Here is a 23,856-nt window from a genome sequence, read left to right as displayed (position 1 = left end):
TCTATCAAACATCTAAGGAACAATTAATCACCAGGTGTTGATGGAATTACATCAGAATTTTACAAATTATTTTCTGAACAAGTAGCTCCCTTCCTATTTGAAGTCTTTTTTTAGAGAGAATTAAAAACAATGTTCGCCCTCCTACAAGTGAGTAAGGGGTTAATAACACTGATACCCAAGCCTAAAAAAGAAGTGCTGCTCATCGATAACTGGCGTCCAATTTGTCTTCTTAATAATGACTATAAGATATTAGCCTTACTACTTGCAAAAAAAATTAAAGAAGTCCTGGATGCAATCATTGATGAAACACAGTCTGGCTTCATGAGGAACAGACATATTTCTTACAAGGTCAGACTAGTATTAGACATACTTGACTACTCAGACCTAATAACTGAGGATAGCTTCATATTATTTTTAGATTTTTATAAAGCATTTGACACAGTGGAGCATCAGTTCCTCTTCCACTCCCTTGAGAGACTTGGCTTTGGTTTTTTTTCCTGTAATGCTATTAAGACTGTCTATGCAAATGGTAACAGCTCTATCAAATTGAAATATGGCACCTCACCTAGATTTGAGTTAAAGAGAGGAATTAGGCAAGGTTGTCCTATCTCTCCATAACTGTTTTTATTAATCACCCAACTTCTTGCAAATTCTTTAAATAGTCCTGTACAAGGTATTTCCATAGCTGGTAAAGAAATTATTATAAGCCAGCTGGCTAACGATACTACACGTTTTCAGAAAGATGCTAACCAAATTCCCATATCGATCAATGTGATACAATCCTTTTCCAAAGCGTCTGGTCTATATCTTAATATTAATAAATGTGATCTCATGGCTGTCAAAGATTGTGTGACACCTTCATATTATGGTATTCCAGTAAAAGAAGAACTTACATATTTAGGCATAACCATTACAAAGGATCAGAAGTCTTGAGGCTTACTAAATTTTAACCCTCTTATTAAAAAACCCCAGAAGAAGATAAGTCCCTCTGTAGCCATTGATTTATCTTTAAAAGGAAGAGTCCTTATAACCAAGGCTGAAGGTATCTCTAGACTAACATATGGCGCTCTATCTTTATATCTTGACAGTAAAATAAGCAAGGAGATAGACCAGATGCTTTTCAACTTTCTGTGGAGAAACCGTACCCATTACATTAGGAAAACTGTTGTAATGAACACTGATGAATGGTGGGCTGAATTTTCTGGACTTTACTACCTTAAATAATACTTTTAAGATCAATTGGATAAAACAATTCCGAAGAAGACCCACTTCTATCTGGAATTTTATTCCTCATCAAGTCTTCTCTACTTTTGGTGGCCTTAACTTCATGTTGTTTTGAAATTATAATATTGACAAAGTTCCAGTGAAACTTTCTGCTTTTCATCGGCAGGTTTTCTTGTCATGGTCCTTAATTTATAAACACAATTTTTCTCCACACAGATATTATGTATGGAATAATTGGGATATATTGTATAAAAATACTTATTTGTTTTTAGAATATTGGTTCCGAAATAATATCCTATTGGTGAGCCAACTTGTAAATGCAGAGGGCCTTTTACTCAGTTATAAGGAATTCTTATCACTTTAGGTGTTACAGGGACCTTGTAAAGATTTTGCAATTGTTTTAGATGCCATTCCCTCAGGTGTTGCTCTGTTATTCAGGAACGTGTCAAGACCTTGTTGACTCATCAGTAGGAAAGATTTGTTTCTCTTTTGGCCCATTCAACAACAGAGTGATACAAACAGTAGATTTATAATTGAACAATTTTATGAATGTTTAACACTATTGTGGAGAGATGTACTGCTTGGATTCTTTACCTACGATAGGAATAATGTAATTAATTTAATTATTCTTTTGGCCAAATTTCATAGTCACAAATGTAAATTTACAAACAAAATAAAAAATTTCTTACCCTACAAAAATAAATTGAACTGTATTTTAAGACAATTAAATACTCTACTAACAAAAAAGCTGTTAGAATTATAAGTATATGTATGTCCCTTAAGGTCCTTGTGTAATGTGATATTGTACCCCCTAGCTCAATTGTCCATTGTATATGATATATATATTTGTATTCCCTTTCTGTATTGATTTGTTGTTAATAAAAAATAAATGTTCAAAAAAATTACCATGAAAGATTACCTTCAGCTAACATCACCTATTGTGAATATTGAAGCATTTGTGTAATCATAAAAAGCGTATAATGTATGAAGGTCATGTTAACTGACTGATAAATCATAGAATTAAACGTATTGGATCCCTTAAATCTGTGTTAACCTCAGATCTTATTTTCGGCGTTAATCCCAAAACTTTATTATTTCCCCATTGCCATGGCTGAACTAAGATAACTAATTTCCGGGTTTTTTGACTACATGCTGGCGAACTCTATTATACGTCAGTGGACCAGACCCAGCTACATTGCTGTCTATGGGAGACCCACCCCGTTAAGTAGACCGGAACTGATCATTTTTTTCAATGGTAAACGTCTTGAGAGGACTATCTTCATTTATCCACCATCATTGACCCTATCTTCCACATGTTCCTTTTCTCGTCGCTGCCTTTTCTGGTCGTCATTAGTTACCACAGCCACAAAGTCATAAACCCGGCCCATTTATACACTTTCTCTTCTTAAAATCCGATTTGAAACCTAACTTTGATCATAATCACACTGCTAAATGTGTCTAACCTTAAAGTAAGACCAAAAAGCGATTTAGTGTTATCATGAATCTTTACGACATAGCCCATTTGTCTTTGTGGCTGTGGTAACTAAGTGATAACCCTTTTACCTTGCTGACGAGCTCTTTCCGGTGGAGACGTGGCTAGAGGTCCTTCCATATTGAGACAGTAAATCAAACAGACGCAAGTTTCACTCCGCATAAATATTATAGTTTAGACACTAATACGTGGTATTACATTACAGAAACGGCACACGGATTTGTAGCACAAGGGATAACAACAAAATGGTGAGCTATGAAATGTAATTGATCTACTGTATTTAGCTATCTGTCTTGTTCCGCTTGACTGTGAACATTGCATTTGCTGATAGCTAACAATCTAGCAAATTAACATAGCTAATTTTGCTGCGTATGCAGGCAAATATACTCCCCTTTAGTATATATTGGGCTTTATATCATTAGCAAGCTATCAATAGCGCTTTCAAGCGCCATCTCGTCGATTAACGCCAGCTCAGCTAACGTCAGCTAGTTAGCCTTTGCGTCTGTTTTCTATCAGCAGGCCTAGGTAGCTAATGTTATATTGGCTGTTAATTGTAAGTCATTTAACTGATATTGGTTAGATGGCAGAGTTTACAAAATAGCCACTCTGTAAATGACTGGTGAAAAGTCTAGATTCCCTAGTATGTCTCGAGTTTAAATTGAGGATCCCAGCTTCTATACCAAGCTTGCCAAGTTGATAGCTGTGTGAAGCTAGCCACAATATTGGAATAGTCCATGCTATCCTGGATCCTTGGGACGCCTACCCCGTTGAAGTTGACATGTTAAAATGGTAAGGGTTAGGTGGAACCAGTACCTGAGCTTGAGGAGACGATGAATATGACGATCTCTGACGCCAAGGATCCTTAAATTCCCAACATTAGCCAGCTCTGCAAATGTTGTCAAAAACCGAACGGTACTTTACTATACATATTTAATTGAACCTTTATTTAACTAGACAAGTCAGTTAAGAACAAATTCTTATTTACAATGACGGCCTGGGAACAGTAGGTTAACTGCCTTGTGCAGTGGCAGAACGACAGATTTTTACCTTGTCGGCTCGGGGATTCGATTATAGCAACCTGGCCCAAACCTCTAACTACTAAACACAGCCCCGAATTATTGCCGTTATGAACGGTATGTACAAAAAAAGGTCTAAATAAAAATCAATGATTTTTCGGGATACTGTAGCGCTGCCGAAGGTGGTTAAAGCTATTTTATTTAACCAGGCAAGTCAGTTAAGAATACATTCTTATTTACAGTGACGGCCTAACCCGGATGACCCTGGGCCAATTTTGCGCCTCCCTATCATCATGGTCGGTTGCCTGGAATCGACCCAGGGTCTGTAGTGACGCCTCTAGCGCTGAGATGCAGTGCCTTATACCGCTGCACCCCCCCATTAAAAAAATAATAATAATGCTAAAAAAGGTTGGAATGTTAGATCATTTACAAGGATTACAAGAATTAATTAATTTCGCAAACAATTTAAAAAAACGTGTCCCACTGGATTTATTAGACTGCATAATTGCATTGGGGGTGTACATATATTCAATGTACAGCGTTTGCTACGGAGTGTGCACCCATGATACAGGATATCAGCTAGAGAACGACCAATATAGATTGTTTTAGGGCCGCTACCGATATTTGGGCGCCAAGGAGGTTGATGGATGATATTTTGTCATTAAATTTTTTTTTACCAACATTTACCAGTCTTAACTACATAATGTCGGTGGTAATTTTATTTCAATCATTAATCTCTTGACCCCAATTAGTTGACTGGTCTATTGTTTGGTCGATAGGCTGTTGGTCGACCGGGTTTTTTAAAAGTCGAGCAGTAGCAGATATTTATTTATTTATATTTTAACTTTTGACTGGTACTATGTATGTATGTATGTGTGTACATACTTATTCCAGGGTTTTTTATTTTTTACAATTTTCAACATTGTAGAATAACAGTGAAGAAATTAAAACTATGAAATAACACATGGAATCATGTAGTAACCAAAAACATGTTAAACAAATCAAAATATATTTGCAATTCAACAAAGTAGCCACCTTTTGCCTTGATGACAGCTTTGCACACTCTTGGCATTCTCTCAATTCTCTCATGAGGTACTCACTTGGAATGCATTTCAGTTAACAGGAGTGCCTTGTTAATTTGTTGAATTTCTTAATGCTTTTAGACAATCAGTTGTGTTGACAAGGTAGGGGTTGTATATAGAAGATAGTCCATATCATGGCAAGAACAGCTCAAATATGCAAAGATAAATGACGGTCATCATTACTTTAAGACATGAAGGTCAGTCAGTCTGGAAAATTGCAAGAACTTTGAAAATTTCTTCAAGTACAGTCGCAAAAACGGTCAAGAACTGTGATGAAACGGGCTCTCATGAGGACCGCCACAGGAAAGGAAGACCCAGAATAACCTCTGCTGCAGAGGATAAGTTCATTAGTTACCAGCGTCAGAAGTTTTCACCCAAATAAATGCTTCAGAGTTAAAGTAACAGACACATCTATCTCAACATCAGCTGTTCAGAGGAGACTGTGTGAATCAGGCCTTAAGGGTTTGTAAGTATTTGGTACATTTGCGTTTTCTCCTGTAACTGTTTTAAAGTCACCATTAGCCTCATGGGGAAATCATTGAGCATATTTTTTTCCCTCTCCGGAAACCAAATTAGGAAGGACACCTGTATCTTTGTAGTGATTGGATGTATTGATGCACCATCCAAAGTGTAATTAATAACTTCAATGTCTGCTTTTTTAAAATTTGTAGCCATCTACATTTGTGAGGCAAAGGAAAACCTCCCTGGTCTTTGTGGTTGAATCTCTGTTTTGAAATTCACTGCTCAACTGAGGGACCATTTTTATAGATAATTAATTGAATGTTGGGTACAGAGATGAGGTAGTCCTAAAAAATCATGTTAAACACTAATATTGCGCAAGGTCCATGCAACGTATGTGACTTGTTAAGCACATTTGTACTCCTTATTTAGGCCTGCTATTACAAAGGGTTTGAATACTTATTGACTCAAAAAAATTGAAAACCCGGAATTCCACTTTGACATTATGGGGTGTATTGTGTGTGGCTGTTTACCAAAAAACCTCAATGTTATCCATTTTTTAAATTCACCTTGTAACACAATAAAATGTGGAAAAAGTCAAGGGCTGTGAATACCTCCTGAAGGCACTGTACATCCAAACATTTCAGGCCAACTGAAGTGTCTAGTAAGGGCTGTTTGGAATTTAGCAATAGACTTGAGTTGACACTCATTGACACCTTTTCCATGATCATACAGTTATGGAGTCATAGACTTCCTTATATAACAAGAGAGAGACAGGTTGGTTGATTTTTAGATTAGGCCTAGTAATTGGTAGTGTGGCTGAACTTTCCCAAATGTATTTAAATACATTAAATCAAATTCAGGCCACAGACAAACACTTACTGTCAGAATTAATTTAGGCTATTTTACAAGTAACAAAAACCTTAAGTCAACTTCTTGGTGTTCTGTTTCCAGTCACACTAAAGGAAACTGAGACGATGTTTGTGCGTGTGGTCAACTGTATTTGCGCGTGTGGTTCATTGTGTTAGTATTAGCCTACCTCTGAAAAAGATGACTGAAAACATAGAACCAAGGTAACACAATGTGCTCATTTAACTGAATCTTTGAGGTTGAATGAAAATAACATTTGTTTTTCTCTCAGGACTTAAAGAGCAGCTACTGCTATGTTACCTAACCAGGATATTTTTGCCCCTTATGGTGTTGATGTTCATTAATTCAAGACATCTCATGTGTCTTGTTAGAAGTGACCACTGTGATAGCTGACTTCAAAAGCCGTACACCGAGTGTACTAAACATTAGGAATATGACACTGACAAGGTGAAAGCTATGATCTCTTATTGATGTCACCTGTGAAATCTACATCAATCAGTGTAGATTAAGGGAAGGAGACAGGTTAAAAAAATGATTTTGAAGACTTGTGACATTGAGGATTATGTATGTGTGCCATTCAGAGGGTGAATGGGCAAGACAAAATATTGAAGTGCCTTTGAACGGGATAAGGTAGTAGGTGCCAGGTGCACCGGTTTGTGTCAAGAACTGCAACGCTCAACAGTTTCCCGTGTCTATCAAGAATGGTCCACCACCCAAAGGACATCCAGCCAACTTGACACAACTGTGGAAAGCATTGGAGTCAACATGGGCCAGCATCCCTGTGGGACACTAGCGGAACTTGTGGTCATGCCCTGACGAATGGAGGCTGTTCTCGTGCAAAAGGGGGAACAACTGAATATGGTGTTCCTAATGTTTTGTACACTCAGTGTATATTGTAATATTAGCTGAATAGGAGCAACACTTGAATATTTTGTCTACACGTCTTGAATCTTATCCATGCATGGACTCAATCATTGCTATTCTGTAACTATGGCCTCTTCCTCTTGTCCCAGGTGCTGTTGGCAGCAGCGGTGTGCACCAAGGCGGGCAAGGCCATCGTGTCGCGGCAGTTTGTGGAGATGACCCGGACTCGCGTGGAGGGCCTGCTGGCTGCCTTCCCCAAGCTGATGAACACAGGCAAGCAGCACACGTTTGTGGAGACTGAGAGCGTGCGCTACGTTTACCAGCCCTTGGAGAAGCTCTACATGGTGCTGGTCACCACCAAGAACAGCAACATCCTAGAGGACCTGGAGACACTACGCCTCTTCTCACGCGTGGTATGACATACTCTCACAGATGCCCTGTTCACACGCACGCACCTTCACAAATATCCTCAGTCGCCGACTCACACATGGTCTCACCCACACATACTTCTAGAAGTGGCAGAGGACACACATGTAAACAGTGTTTGTTACGCGTAGCCCAAAAACAGTTTTTTTTCCCCAGTTTGGCAGAGCCAATACAAAGTTTGCCGCTGAGTAAAAGTATCAGTAGGAATTTGTGATGAGTTGAGCATGGATGACTAAATGACCAAATATATTTCTTCCTTAGATCCCAGAGTACTGTCGGGTGCTGGAGGAAGGGGAGGTCTCGGAACACTGTTTTGACCTGATCTTTGCCTTTGATGAGATCGTGGCGCTGGGCTACAGGGAGAATGTCAACCTGGCCCAGATCAGAACATTCACAGAGATGGACTCTCACGAGGAGAAGGTGTTCCGCGCCGTCCGAGAGGTGAAAAGAGAGCAGCAGCAGAACTAATGAACATATTTACATTACGTTATTACTGATTCTAACAGTCTGAATGAAGGGGAGCAGCAGAACTGAACATCATTACATTATTATTGTAATGTAGCTGAATTGCTAAATCCAACACTGTCTGAATGAAGGGGTTTTGGTTCAAAAGACATTCATGTTTTATTCTGAAAGTCTCCTTTGTTCTCTCTCCATCTTAGACCCAGGAGCGAGAGGCTAAGGCAGAAATGAGGAGAAAGGCGAAGGAGCTGCAACAGGCCAGGCGGGACGCGGACCGTTCAGGGAAGAAGTCTCCAGGGTTCTCCGGCGGGTTCGGCAGCATGTCCAGCAGCAGCAACGCTACCATCATCACAGACACCCTCATGGAGCCAGAGAAACCCAAGGCCTCACCTGTCCCTGCCAGGTACTACCCTCGGTATATTAGGATTTTGAGGTGTTTTGATTGTTATGATGAATGTATCCTGTGTTCTATGTGTAAGACGTATTTGTTAGTATATTTCTTGGTTGGTTATGCTCAATGACATTTGTGAAACTTGTTTTGTCATGTATTTTTAATATTGCAGAAAGTTAGGCCTATGCCTCATGAGCTATGTATTCCTCCGTAGGGCTAGTGGTCCCAGTAAGGCCCTGAAGCTGAGTGCCAGAGGGAAGGAGGTGGATGACTTTGTGGACAAGCTCAAGTCTGAGGGACAAGTCATCATGCCCAGCTCAGGGAAGAGGCCCTCCGAGGCATCCAAAGCCCTGCCTCCACCAGTTAACACAGAGAGGTAGGTTTACCAGGTTTTATATTTTATATATCCCACTGATTACAGGCAGTGTGTTTGAGGAATCAGTTTGCACAAGGCGAGGCACAGAATCGCTCATCTTGATCCCATAATGCAGAGTTATTTGGGATGCAAAGTGATTGTAGGTCAGTGATTCTACACAGTCCAGACTGCAATGTAGTTGGACTCAAACACCTGCAGGTTGATATGTTCAATTGTATCTTACCTCTGCCCCCTGGTTCCCAGTGTGCACCTGCGTTGTGAGGAGAAAATCAGCCTGACTTGTGGGAGAGATGGAGGGCTACAGAACCTGGAGGTCCTGGGTATGATCACCCTCCGAGTGGCCGACGACAAGAACGGACGCATTCGCCTCACCATCAACAACGGTGACAAGAAGGGAGTCCAGCTGCAGGTAGGTTCCAAACAAATACATCATTCATTCCAAAGGGGGAAAGGTTCTCTACCTCAACACAACAGATATATATGTCAAGGCATTCATGGATTTGGCCTGTTTAAATCAAGATTCAAAATGGCACACAACCACAGTTATATTTGCTTTTGGTGCAGCATGATGCCATGGGAATTTTAACAATGTGTTTTGAAAATATTTTTTATATATATTTTTTTACCCCCTTTTCTCCCCAATTTCGTAGTATCCAATTGTTAGTAGTTACTGTCTTGTCTCATCGCTACAACTCCCGTACAGGCTCGGGAGAGACGAAGGTCGAGAGCCATGCGTCCTCCGAAACACAACCCAACCAAGCCGCACTGCTTCTTAACACAGCGCGCATCCAACCCGGAAGCCAGCCGCACCAATGTGTCGGAGGAAACACCGTGCACCTAGCGACCTGGTCAGCGTGCACTGCGCCCGGCCCGCCACAGGAGTCGCTAGTGCGCGATGAGACAAGGATATCCCTACCGGCCAAACTCTCCCTAACCCGGGCGACGCTAGGCCAATTGTGTGTCGCCCCATGGACCTCCCGGTCTCGGCCGGCTGCGACAGAACCTGGGCTCGAACCCAGAGTCTCTGGTGACACAGCTAGCATTGCAAGCCATTAACAATGTGTTTCTATCAATTTTTTCCTCCCTGCTCTGTCCAGACCCACCCTAACGTGGATAAGAAGCTGTTCACCACAGACTCTGTGCTGGGCCTGAAGAACCCAGACAAGTCCTTCCCTCTGAACAATGATGTGGGCGTGCTCAAGTGGAGGCTACAGACCACAGATGAGACCCTCATACCGCTAACGAGTCAGTACACTTTACTAGAGTTTTAAGTATTTCTATACTAGTGTATACTGTTTTTCCTTAGTGTTTCTCTCTCTGGAGAGCTGGAACCCATTATGTTCCAAGCATTCCAACTATTGTGTTCCAAGCATTCTAATAGGTTGTTATCAATATAGCATCACAAGGTGTAGTGCGTTAAATTGGCCTGCTAAAACAATTGACAACCGTGTCATTTTCGAGGGATTGTTAGTAAATGTTAACTATTTGGTTGTAACATCACCTCTTGAGGAGCATAGTCGCAACTACAGATTTCTGATTATTCCATGCAGTTATGCACATTTAGCTCTGTCATCAGAGTTATACAGCAAGTAATTGCATGCTTTTCATGATCATTAAACATCAATTAGACTTCAGTGCAGCTTTTGACATTATTGATCAAAGTCTGCTGTTGGAAATACGTATGTGTTTTGGCTTTACACCCCCTGCTGTAATGTGGATAAAGAGTTACTTGTCTAACAGAACACAGAGGGTGTTCTTTAATGGAAGCCTATCAAATATAATCCAGTAAGAATCAGGAATTCCCCAGGGTAGCTGTTTAGGCCCCTTGTTTTAAAAATGTTTACTAACGGCATGCCACTGACTTTGAGTAAAGCCAGAGATTCTATGTATATATACACGACAGCGACTGAAATGACTGCAGCACTCAACAAAGAGCTTGCAGTTAGATTCAGTGGGTGGCAAGGAATGTTAGCCCTAAATATTTCTAAAACTAAAAGCATTGTATTTAGAACAAAACACTCACTAAACCCTAAACCTCAACTAAATCTTGTAATAAATCATGTGGAAATTGAGATGACTGAACTGCTTGGAGTAACACTAGATTGTAAACTGTCATGGTCGAAACATATTGATGCAGTAGTAGCTAAAATGGGGAGAAGTCTGTCTGTAGTGAAGTGATGCTCTGCCTTAACAACACTATCAGTCGTGTGGTCAGGTGCCACAAAAAAGGACTTAGGAAAATTGAAAATGGCTCAGAACAGGGCAGCACGGCTGGCCCCTGGATGTACACAGAAAGGTAATATTAATAATATGCATGTCAATCTCTCATGGCTCAAAGTGGAGGATAGATTGACTTCATCACTACTTTTATTTATGAGAGGTATTGACAAGTTGAATGCACCGAGCTGTCTGTCTAAACTACTGGCACACGGCTCGGACACCCATGCATATCCCACAAGACATGCCACAAGAGGTCTTTTCACAGTCCCCAAGTCCAGAACAGACTATGGGAGGCACACAGTACTACAGAGCCATGACTACATGGAACTCTATTCCACATCAAGTAACTGACACAAGCAATACAATTAGATTTAAAAAAAACACCTTATGGACACATGCGCGCATACACACACAAAATAACATACCCACTATACATACACATGGATTTAGTGGTGGAGTAGGGGCCTGAGGGCACACGGTGTGTTGTGAATGTATTGTAATGTTTTTAAAATTATATGAACTGCCTTCATTTTGCTGGACCCCAGGAAGAGTAGCTTCCTGCCTTGGCAGCAGCTAATGGGGATCCATAATAAATACAAATTGATAATGTAATTTCAGATACGTGAGGGTATAGTCATGACAGCTCTCCATCATTAGCTGGATATTTGAGTGATAGAACATTTTAAAAAGAACTGTACTTGACGAGTATGAGTGGTGTCGGTTAATTTCCAATCTTTGTGGGCTCTGCCTGTCAAGCAGCAGAAGGGAGCATTTGCCGATCTGATAATGTGTACTTTGCCAGTTACCGGTAGAAACTTTGTACCGTTGGCTAAACATAGTGGTAAGTAGACCTGATGTACTTTTTTTCTCCAACTTAACATAGGCCTAGCGAAGTTTGCTAACATTATCCCCTTTTCAACATTGTTTTTAATGTTGTTTAATCAAGAGTTCTGCTGACAGACCATGGACCACATCAATATGGCTAGTTAACAAGTTACCTTTCAGGGGATTAACTAGATGGCTATATCCAAATATTGTGTGATTTGCTTGCCATATATAGTGGTGAGGACAGTAGTTCGACTGCCAACTTTACTAGGACAATGACTTGCTGAAGTGAAGCTCTTTTCAAAGTCCTAACCTCTGGTGAAGCAAGCTGACGCATGTTGTGTGCTTAGCTAGCTAGATAACTACATGCCAAATGGATAGGCTACCCTCGTGTATCATGAAAATACATGATCAATTGATGTTTACTGATCATGAAAATCATGCAGTTCTTGCTGTATAAAACTCTGATAGTTAAATGTGTAGTTCTGACTATGCTCTTCAAGAGGTTATGTTAACCAAATAGTTATGACATTTTATTTCACAATCTTGTGAAAACGTCAATACAATCAAACTAGCAAGGGCAATGATCACAAGTCAATCATAATGTGGCTAATAGGCTAGCGCACGTGTCAAACTCAAGGACCGCTGGCCAAATGGGACGCATTAATCAGTCAACAGTTGAGTTTGAATGTGAATTCAGCTTCACTTGTGCTGCTTTCCTGTGTTCCGTTTACAGCGCCCCCCCCCCGAGGGAAAGTGTACAGACACATGCCACTGTCCTAGCTAGGCTACTAAAATGTTGCAGTCTGGCTACATTTTGAGTGCACCGTACAGCAATGCTGCATTCAGCTGCACTGGTGATCCATGCAGTGCAAAAAAGGAAAAACATGTTTTAAGTTTAAATTAGAGGTTGGCCGATTAAGATTTTAACGCCGTTACCGATTTATTGGAGGACTAAAAAAAAGCCCATACCGATTAATCGGGCGATTTAAATTATTTATTTTTTTTTAAATACGTTTTTTTTATTATTATTTGTAACAATGACAATTACAACAATACTGAATGAACACTTTTATTTGAACTTATAATACATCAATGAAATCAATTTAGCCTAAAATAAATAATGAAGCATGTTCAATTTGGTTTAAATAATGCAAAAACAAAGTGTTGGAGAAGAAAGTAAAAGTGCAATATGTGCCATGTAAAAAAGCTACGTTTAAGTTCCTTGCTCAGAACATGAGAACATATGAAAGATGGTGGTTCTTTTTAACATGAGTCTTCAATATTTCATGGTAAGACGTTATAGGAATTACAGGACTATTTCTCTCTACCATTTGTATTTCATATACCTTTGACTATTGGATATGCTTATAGGCACTTTAGTATTGCCAGTGTAACAGTATAGCTTCCGTCCCTCTCCTCGCCCCTACCTGGGCTCGAACCAGGAACACATCGACAACAGCCACCCTCGTTACCCATCGATCCACAAAAGCCTAGGCCCTTGCAGAGCAAGGGGAACAACTACTTTACGTCCTCAGAGCGAGTGACGTCACCGATTGAAACGCTATTAGCGCGCACCCCGCTAACTAGCTAGCCATTTCACATCGGTTACACCAGCCTAATCTCGGGACTTGATAGGCTTGAAGTCATAAACAGCTCAATGCTTGAATCACAGTGAAAAGCTGCTGGCAAATGCACGTAAGTGCTGTTTGAATGAATGCTTACGAGCCTGCTACTGCCTTCCACCGCTCAGACTGCTCTATCAAATATCAAATCATAGACTTAATTATAACATAACACACAGAAATATGAGCCTTAGCCATATTTTATCTAACGGGTGGCATCCATAAGTCTAAATATTCCTGTTACATTGTACAACCGTCAATGTTATGTCATAATTACGTAAAATTCTGGCAAATTTGCTGCATATACCCTGACTCTGCGTGCAATGAACGCAAGAGAAGTGACATAATTTCCCTAGTTTAATATTGCCTGCTAACCTGGATTTCTTTTAACTAAATATGCAGGCTTAAAAAAATATACTTCTGTGTATTGATTTTAAGAAAGGCATTGATGTTTATGGTTAGGTACATTCGTGCAACGAATGCGCTTTTGTTGAATCATCCCCAGTTTGGCAAAGTTGGCTGTCTTTGTTAGGAAGGAATAGTCTTCACACAGTTCACAACGAGCCAGGCAGCCCAAACTGCTGCATATACCCTGACTCTGTTGCACAGAACGCAAGAGAAAAATAAGAGAAAATAAATTCATGTTAGCAGGCAATATGAACTAAATATGCAGGTTTAAAAATGAATACTTCTCTATTGATTTTAAGAAAGGTGTTGATGTTCATGTTTAGGTACACATTGGTGCAACGACAGTGCTTTTTTCGCGAATGCGCTTGTTAAATCACCCGTTTGGCGAAGTAGGCTATGATTCAATGATAAATTGATTATATGCAACGCAGGACAAGCTAAATAAACTAGTAATATCATCATCCATGTGTAGTTAACTAGTGATTTATGTTAAGATTGTTTTTTATAAGATATGTTTAATGTTAGCTAGCACCTTACCTTGGCTCCTTGCTGCACTCGCATAACAGGTAGTCAGCTAGCCACGCAGTCTCCTCGTGGAGTGCAATGTAATCGGCCATGATAGGTGTCCAATTTTTATGAAAACTTGAAATCGGTCGACCTCTAGTTTAAATGTAACAACAACCTTCAGCTATGTTTTTGTTATCTGACTTTTTGATTAGGATCACAGCATATAATGCACATCTGCAAGCATAGCAGCAAAGGCTGGACAAATATTATTTAACTCTTGTTTGAATGTTAAAATGCTACATACAGCATCCTATGTACATTAGTGGACATTATAAAAGGCCATGTTTTATCTAATAAAACCATGGCCAGTTTGGGTCGCAGTTGCATGTTTTCTTTTTTTTTGTCTGGCTTGTGAAGTCAGAAGTTTACATACACCTTAGCCAAATACATTTAAACCTAGTTTTTCACTACACCTGACACTTAATCCTGGAAAAAATTCCCTGTCTTAGATCAGGTTAGGATCACCACTTTATTTTAAGAATGTGAAATGTCAGAATAATAGTATAGAGTGATTTATTTCAGCTTTTATTTCTTTCATCACATTCCCAGTGGGCCAGAAGTTTACATGCACTCAATTAGTATTTGGTAGCATTGTCTTTAAATTGTTTAACTTTGGTCAAATGTTTCGGGTAGCCTTCCACAAGCTTCCCAAAATTAGTTGGGTGAATTTTGGCCCATTCCTCCTGACATAGCTGGTGTAACTGAGTCAGGTTTGTAGGCCTCCTTGCTTGCACACACTTTTTCAGTTCTGCCCACAAATGTTCTATAGGATTGAGTTCGGGGCTTTGTGATGGCCTCTCCAATACTTTGACTTTGTTGTCCTTAAGCCATTTTGCGACAACTTTGGAATTATGCTTGGGGTAATTGTCCACTTGGAAGACCCATTTGCGACCAAGCTTTAACTTCCTGACTGATGTCTTTTCCAAAATGCCTTACTATATGTCATTCCCAAGCATTCTATGATTTTGTGAAAATGACCATTTCTAAGTGCTCACTTGTCAGAAAATGTCAAAATCTTCCTAGGGGTGTATATGAATAGATTTTAATAAGATTGAATGTAGCTAAAATGCTGTCAGTTCCGCTTTAAGTATTCTATCTGTTGTGTTCTTCTACTTCTCCCCAGTAAACTGCTGGCCCTCTGAGAGTGCCACTGGCTGTGATGTCAACATAGAGTACGAGCTTCAGGAAGAAGCACTTGAACTGAATGATGTAGTCATCTCTATTCCCATCCCGTAAGTAAATTGCTCTGAAGCACCTCTGAGATCCCATTTCTCGTTTTATCTTTTCCATTCTATACAATGGATTCCATATTAATTTCCAGTACTAGGGTCTTAGACACTGTTGCAGTCTGTCATTGGAGTTTAATTTCATATGTTTATCTGTCCCTGCAGGTCAGGTGTGGGTGCACCTGTGATTGGTGACCTGGACGGAGAGTATCGCCATGACAGCCGGCGGAACGTTCTAGAGTGGTGTTTACCCGTGGTGGACGTCAACAACAAGACAGGAAGTCTGGAGTTCAGCGTGGCAGGCCAGCCCAATGATTTCTTCCCTGTCAACGTCTCCTTCGTCTCCAAAGGAAACTACTGTGACATAACGGTCAGTGTTTTTTTATTTATTTATTATATTTCACTTTTATTTCACAAGGTGAGTCAATTAAAAACAAATTCTTATTTACAATGACAGCCTGTAAGTCTGTTTAGCAGTTTGCGAGACCATGTACATCTCCATTTATTGTGTTAACCTAATGGCATTTGGATTTTATTTCCATTGTGACGATGTGTAATGACTCCTGTTCCGCCTCCAGGTGGCCAAAGTGTCCCAGGTAGATGGAGAGGTTCCAGTGAGGTTCTCCTCAGAGACATCGTTCCTGGTCGACAAGTATGAAATACTGTAATATATTCACATACAGTATTACCAACAAACATCAAGATCAGTGGATTGACATATGAAAAAATGAAACAAAATGAAAGTGAGAAGTGGACTTGAAACCCTTTTCAAAAAGAAAAACCCTTCCCACCATGCTTGCCAGCATTTAGTGTCTTTGTACATTTTTACCAGAAATCTATCAACTGATCGGCCTATAGCTGTATGTATAAAGCACCGCTCAATGCACCTGCAAGAAGGAATGGTAAAGTCAAACAGGACAACGTTAGATAACTGTATCCGGGTTAGGTTGGGTGGACCTGGGGGGTGATGACATCTGGGGTGGGCTTTGTGAATGACCCTCTCATTGGCCCAGTTTGTATCAAATCCATTGACAGACAGATTCTGTGAACTATTGGCTAATAGTTTTACAGATATGTCGTAATCATGTACGGAAATACTCTTTCATTACACATACTCCAATACAAACAGGCTTGCGGTCCATGGTATAACACTACAACCACTCTTTGCTTTGGCAAGAAGTACCATATTTTGTGATTGGTACTGAACTGATCTGAACTGCCTGTCTCCCACAAGGCTAAATCTTAGCTAAAATTATTAAGATTGCATGTTTTATAGTTTAGCTTTGCTCGAGATTGAAAGACCTCATTATTAAATAATTTATTTTTCATTACACTGATCTGTCTACAGGCTAGTTAATGTAATGGCATATTTTGTTTGTGATATTCTATCAAATCAAATGCATGGAGTAATTCAATGCTGAAATAAGTTTTTGTACCAGACCAGTACAACTCAAGCACAGTAGTTGTATGTACTTTTTGCAATGGCGGGAGGTCATTCAAAGAAAAAGTCCTGTCTGAGATTTCAACTGTTTTGAGTCTACTTATAAAATGGAAATGATCTATCCAAGAACCATGACCTTCTAACACTCCAAACATCAAACCTTTTTATATGTCAATTATCAGATGCTTTTATCCTAAGCGTCTTGGAGTACAGTGAGTGCTTACATATTATAACATACGTAACCCCGATGGGAATCGAACCCACAACACATGCTCTTATCAACTGTGCCACAGGAGAACCCTGTCCATCAACACCACCCACAGTCCAACCTCAAACCAGCCCCGTTACAATAAGCCCCCATGGTTATTATGTATGTATGAATGAATGTCAGGGCTCTTCTTGTTTCAGAGTGTATCTATATAGATGGCCATATTCACCTTGACTTTGCTTATGAAATACAATTGAGAGAGGGAGAAGTTAAATAATATTTGTCTTTGTTGGATTTTTTTTCTTTTGAAATTCTGAATTGTATGGGATTCAGATTGGCAGTGAATCAGACTTTTGTAACCCTATAGAATAATGATCATGGGTAATTAACATTCCAATGTAAACATGAAAAAGATTAAAGTGTATTATAAACTCTGAAGAGGGTCTTTTTATAATGAAGTATTTTCAGAATCATGCGCTTTACCAAGGTTACTTGTCGTCATTTCAATAATCAGTCTTATCTAGTGACTGCATATAGAAAATGGTTTCCACAATCAAAGTGTGTTTTGAGTAGTGATAGATGTGGTACTATGTTCTGTGACTACTAGAGTAGTGACAGCACGCGGGGGGGAAAGTTTTACATGATTTGATATGGAATGGATGCGCAAGTGAACTTCAAGACCAGAGTTTAACGTAATCTGTTGGTTTGATCCAAATGTCTGATGTTCTGATTTCTTCCATTCAAATAAAGGTTATTTGTCACGTGCGCCGAATACAACAGGTGTAGTAGACCTTACAGTGAAATGCTTACTTACAGGCTCTAACCAACAGTGCAAAAAAGGTATTAGGTGAACAATGGGTAAGTAAAGAAATAAAAAGACAGTGGAGAAAAATAACAGTAGTGAGGCTACGTACAAGCACCGGTTAGTCTGGCCAATTGTGGGAGTATGTAGATATGGTTAAAGTGACTATGCATATATGATAAACAGAGTAGCTGTAGCGTAAAAGAGTGGTGGGTGGCGGGACACAATGCAGATAGCCCGGTTAACCAATGGGCTGGGGCACTGGTTGGTCAGGCCAATTGAGTTAGTACACACAATGATTCAAATAATCCCAGTCATGGTGTATGTGTTGAACCTTTTTGAGGTGAAGCTTTGAGGGAGCTGTCCTGTCCCTGTCTACTGTTCACTAGGGCAACACCGTAGCAGAACGCTTTGCAAAAAGAAAGTGATTCTATTGGGCAAGTTCAGGTAGTACCTCCCGGTTTCACTCAATTTCTAAACATTTTCTCCCTACTGAACAGGCGGTCCCATGAGCTCAACCCGCCTCCACAGAGGATATTCGGGTCACTAGAGCAACAGGATGATCCCTCCACAGGGACAGGGCAAGTTCTGATTGAATCTGGGGGGGAAATACATTATTTTGCTTTTATTCCATCCCTTTTCTGTCGTAAGTGCATTTTATAAAGGGATTTCAGTGGCAGAGAATGAATGTCGAAATGATCTGTTTACTGCTCTGTACTTGAGAGAGTGTGTGTTTGAGAGAAAGTAAGGGATTAATGATTTGGCTTCCCTGACCAGCTTTCGTAGCGTGTGTGATGGAGACACACGATCAGGAATACGTAGAGAGCTGAAAACAGGAGGATTGGAGGGTGAGTTGAGTTGAATGCATATAGCTAAATCAAAGCAGGATATTACAACTCTAATGAGAGAAAGGCAGACTTCTTATAGCTAGGGAGTGTTTTCCATGCGCCTCACACACACACACTAATGCATGGAGTTAGTATCTGGAGAAGGTTAGAGAGGCAGCAACTTCCTTCTTTGAGTGCGTGGGACGAGAGAGCGAGTGTGTCGCCTTTTGGAAATTAATGGACGTACAGTTCAGTGTTTGGTGTGTGACGGACAGTGTCTCAGAGAGAGAGGTATGTCGGATGGTAGCCACAACCTTAGGGCTCTCCTGGAATAAAGTGTTCTCTGTTATTAGTTCTGAGGAAGAAGCTCTTTCTTTTGGACTATTGGCTTTCTTCCTCTGTATTTCTTATTGTGGCTGGGGTGTGACAGTCGTGGAGTGAACCTGTAAGGAAAATTAAAGGGGAGACACCTGGGGATGTATTGTGATTCTCAGTTGGATGATGGCACAAAGACAGAGATGATGATTATCCCAGGATACTGCAGTGACAGAGGAGAGGCTTTCTCCTCACACCCAGCACCCAGACTAAAGCTCAAGAGGGTCAGATTCAAGGTAAGTTATTTGTTTTTTATTTGGCATCACATTACGCAATGCAAGTTTATTTTGTTACTGATCACACAAATATTGTGTTTTATTGGGTATATACCGTAAAATATTTAATTTAGATATGATCCTCTGTATGCTAGATACACTGATGTGCAGATGCAGCTGTACTAGTAGGCATACTTTAAAATTAAAAACACATTAATTTCTCCCTGATTTTATTTTTATTCATTTAGCTTAGGTTTATTTCAACATCTTGGAGAAAGCAGAAAAAGCAGAAACACAGTGCCATTAACAGTATTCCCACCCGTTGACTTTTTCACATTTTTCTGGTACAGACTGAATTTAAAACATATGGATTATATTGGATAATTTGATGATCATTGGCCTACACATAATACCCCATGATGTCAAAGTGGAATTATGTTTTTCAACATCTTTTACAAATTTAAAAATGTAAAGCTCATGTCCTGTATCAATAATTATTCAACCCCTTTGTTATGGCAAGCCTAAATAAGTTCAGTAGTAAAATGTTGTAAAATGTGCTTCACAATTCACATTAAAGTTGTATGGACTCACTCTGTGTGCAATAATAGTGTTCGTGATTTTTGAATAACTACCTGATCTTTGTATCCCAAACATACAATTATCTGTAAGGTCCCTCAGTCGAACAGTGAATTTCAAACAGATTCATTCACAAAGACCAGGGAGGTTCTCCAATACCTCGCAATGAAGGGCACCTATTGGTACAGGGGTAAAACTAAATAAGCGGACATTGAATATCCTTTGAGCATGGTGGATGTTGTATTAATACACCCAGTCACTACAGGGATTTCACCATGAGGCCAATGGTGACTTTAAAACAGTTATAGAGTTTAATGGCTGTGATAGAATGAGTTACTCCACAATACTAACTTAATTAACAGAGTGAAAAGCAGGAAGCTTGTACAGAATTAAACTTTCCAAAATATGCATTCTGTTGGCAGCAAGGCACTAAAGTAATACTGCCCCCCTAAAAAGTAACTTTTTGTCCTGAATATAAAGTGTTATGTTTAGGGCAAATTCAATACAACACATTACTGAGTACCGCTCTCCATATTTTCAAGCATAGTGGTGGCTGCATCATGTTATGGGTATGCTTGTAATCGTTAAGGACTGGGGAGTTTTTCAGGATAAGAAAGAAACAGAATGGAGCTAAGCACAGCCAAAATCCTATGGAAATACCTGGATCAGTCTGCTGTCCACCAGACACTGGGAAATGAATTCACCTTTCAGCAGGACAATCACCTAAACAAAAAGCCAAATCTACTCTGGAGTTGCTTACCAAGAAGACAGTAAATGTTCCTGAGTGGCAGAGTTATAGTTTTGACTTAAATCTATTTGAAAATCTATGGCAAGACCTGGAAATAGTTGTCTAGCAATGATAAACAACCAATTTTAGAGCTTGAAGAATTTTGAAAAGAATAATGGGCAAATGTTGCACAATCCAGGTGTGTTAAGCGCTTAGACTTACCGAGAGAGACTCACAGCTGTAATTGCTGCCAAAAGTTATTCTACAAAGTATTGACTCAAGGGTGTACTTATATAAATTATATATTTCTGTATTTCATTTCCAATACATTTTCAAACATTTCTCTGAACATGTTTTCATTTATTCATTATGGGGTGTTGTGTGTCGATGGGTAAGATGTTTTATTTTTTTAATCAGTTTTGAATTCAAGCTGTAAAACATGTCGAATAAGTCAAGCGGTATGAATACATTCTGAAGGCACTGTACATAAAATGCAATGTCATAAATATAAAACACAAGTAAAAAGATATGTTCAGCCTAACTTTAAGGGCAGTGCATCATCAGTAAGTCATAAACAACAAATTAGCTTACCAGTAAATCAATGGGTTGAGTTAAATGCGGAAGACACATTTCAGTTGAATACATTGTTGAACAACGGACTAGGTATCCCCCTTCCCCTAAATATGCATATCAAATGTCTTAGGTCATAGAGAGTGTAATTTGCATAGTTTGACAGCCCTAGCCAGAAAGACCTCTGGTGTGATGTGGCTTGTTACAATAGATGATGATTGCCTTAAACTCCTCAGATCATACTGTCTCTGTGTAAGGGTTGGAAACTTGTGCATTGGACTTGTGTGGTCTGCTCTACAGAGATGGGAGTGAGTTGTAGGGAGTGCCAATGATGCGGCAGAAGAACTCGAAGTTCTGCTACAAACGTCATTGCCTGAGTCTCTTGGTCTTCATCCGTAATGATGAGGAGCTGCATTATAATTACAAGTCTGTTCAGCATCAGCTGGGTCCCCTCCATAACAGGTCTTTGTTGTCATTGCCTTCACTGCCCTGTACGGTGTACTTTCCAGCATGTACTCAAGTCCTCTCAGCTCAGGTATGTACAATGCCTTTCTTAGAAACCTTAGCAGGCAAAAAGGAATGAATGAGTTTTACAGGGGAGATATTTTTCCTGGCACGGATGTGACGTTCTTCTCTTGAGCGAGCAAAGTCCATTAAGTTCAAGAGGTCCATAAAGAGCTCATTTATAAAGTATTTCCTTCCCCTTCACTGGCTCTGGGTTCATCCCTCACTCCCTCTAGTCTACATAACAGACTCTGGCAGATTGGCACAGGGATGAGAAATAAGCATACAATATATAAGGCATAGCTACAGAATGGTTCAGCAAGGGGGAGAGTATATTTTGAGCAGTTTGGATATTAGGGTGTGTTTTCACAGGCAGCCCAATTCTAATCTTCTGCTACTATTTGGTATTTTGACCAATTAGATGCTGACCTGTTGCACCCTCTACAACCACTGTGGTGATTATTTGACCCTGCTGGTCATCTGTGAACATCTTGGCCATGTTCTGTTATAATCTCCACCCGGCACAGCCAGCAGAGGACTGGCCACCCCTCAGAGCCTGGTTCCTCTCTAGGTTTCTTCCTAGGTTCTGGCCTTTCTACTGAGTTTTTCCTAGCCACCGTGCTTCTACATCTGCATTGCTTGCTGTTTGGGATTTTAGGCTGGGTTTCTGTACAGAACTTTGTGACATCAGCTGATGTTAAAAGGGCTTTATAAATACATTTGATTGATTGATAGATCACATATTTTGCTAATAATTAAACAATAGATCAGAATTGGGCTGCCTGTGTAAATGCATCCTTAGTGAACTTGAACCTGTTCTCCGTTTGAAGCAGGATTGGCAGAGGGACTGCACTTCATTGTTTTAGTCGCAAGGGGGCACTAGTATAACATTCCTCCCAGGCATACCCTCGCTCCTGTGTGTTGTTCTGAAGGCAATCAAGAAATCAGTCAGATGTCAGTCACACAAAAATGGTGATGCATTGATGGTTTTTACAAGTCCTATGCTTTAAAATCGATGAAGTAATGAGTGTGCTCTTTCAGTCACTGAACAATGGCGCCAAGGGTAATATCTTTGATAAATCCTTGTGTGTTGGTTCATACCGGTCATATGCTGTTGGTAAATTCCACTCCTCTGGACGGACTGGACCTCATCCCCTCCCCACCCCACTCCCCCAATGTAGTGCTAATTAGCTCTCTTTGTGAATTGATCAAAAAATTCCAATCATCTTAGAACAACTACCCCCTCCATTAGCCTGCCTACCTTTCATGTTCTTAATGAGAGCTTTCATCTAATTATTCCCTGTGGCCGTACATTGGAAGTTAGGGAGCTTAACTTTGACTGCATGGGAAAGGAGGTAAAGGGCTTCCTGCTCTTATAATACAGTAGAACTTTATTGTCAATTTGTGACCTTACCCCATCCGTTAAGACATGGTGAGACTGCAGTGTTTCCTGGGAAATGCAGTATTGTAATGTGTGGCTAGTTATGGTGATTGTTTTGGTATCAGACAATGAAGTTCCTATGGTGCATTTTGAGACACTTTCTCCCATTCCTTGTTTTTGGATGTTAACCGGTGGGCTATGTATCCATTTAGGATGCAGGGTGTCATGCTGGGTACGCAGTAGTGACCACATATTGTTAGAACTACTGGCTACTAGATTAACTGCTACTGTCTACAGCTCATTCACATAAAATATGCAGACAATTTCAAAAACACTTCAGACTACGTGATGGGATACTTGTTGTAACACATCCGAAGTTGCACTTCTCTCATGTCTGTCTGGGTTATAAACCACATGGTTATTGAGTGTTGATGGTCAGCTACGGTGCGTTCATAAAAATATTCAGACCCCTTGACTTTTTCCACATTCTGTTACGTTACAGCCTAATTATAAAATTGATAAAATTATTTTTTTCCCATCATCAATCTACACATAATAACTGAAAATGACAAAGCAAAAACCTATATTTATTTTTGCGAATTTATAAAAAAAGAAAAAAATTAAACATCACATTTACATAAGTATTTAGACCCGTAACTTAGTACTTTGTTGAAGCACCTTCGGCAGCGATTACTGC

The 23,856-nt window shown here is 39.9% G+C and overlaps 2 protein-coding genes across 19 annotated transcripts in view; both read left to right on the top strand.

Moving 5' to 3' along the window:
• The first annotated feature begins 2,828 nt into the window (after positions 1-2,828).
• arcn1a (archain 1a) lies at positions 2,829-17,620 on the top strand. The gene is given in 10 exon segments (NM_001164069.2): positions 2,829-2,964; positions 7,157-7,420; positions 7,695-7,874; positions 8,096-8,298; positions 8,501-8,662; positions 8,906-9,071; positions 9,760-9,907; positions 15,431-15,539; positions 15,699-15,903; positions 16,112-17,620. Coding segments are annotated over 10 exon segments (1,530 nt in total). The 5' UTR covers positions 2,829-2,961; the 3' UTR covers positions 16,202-17,620.
• An 891-nt stretch (positions 17,621-18,511) lies between these two features.
• phldb1a (pleckstrin homology-like domain, family B, member 1a) overlaps positions 18,512-23,856 on the top strand; it is an 85,182-nt gene continuing 79,837 nt past the window's right edge. For all 18 annotated transcript variants that reach the window (XM_090187071.1, XM_090187066.1, XM_090187082.1 and 15 more), the window contains exon 1: positions 18,512-19,422. In XM_090187071.1, the coding sequence (XP_090043197.1) occupies positions 19,288-19,422 (135 nt within the window). In that variant the 5' untranslated portion in view covers positions 18,512-19,287. The remainder of the gene's footprint in view (positions 19,423-23,856) is intronic.

Source organism: Oncorhynchus mykiss, chromosome 10 (genome assembly GCF_057628025.1).
Source record: "Oncorhynchus mykiss isolate SJ-2025 chromosome 10, ASM5762802v1, whole genome shotgun sequence".
Taxonomy (NCBI): domain Eukaryota; kingdom Metazoa; phylum Chordata; class Actinopteri; order Salmoniformes; family Salmonidae; genus Oncorhynchus; species Oncorhynchus mykiss.
Note: the sequence above shows the minus strand (reverse complement) of the source record. Positions and strands in the feature narration are given on the sequence as shown.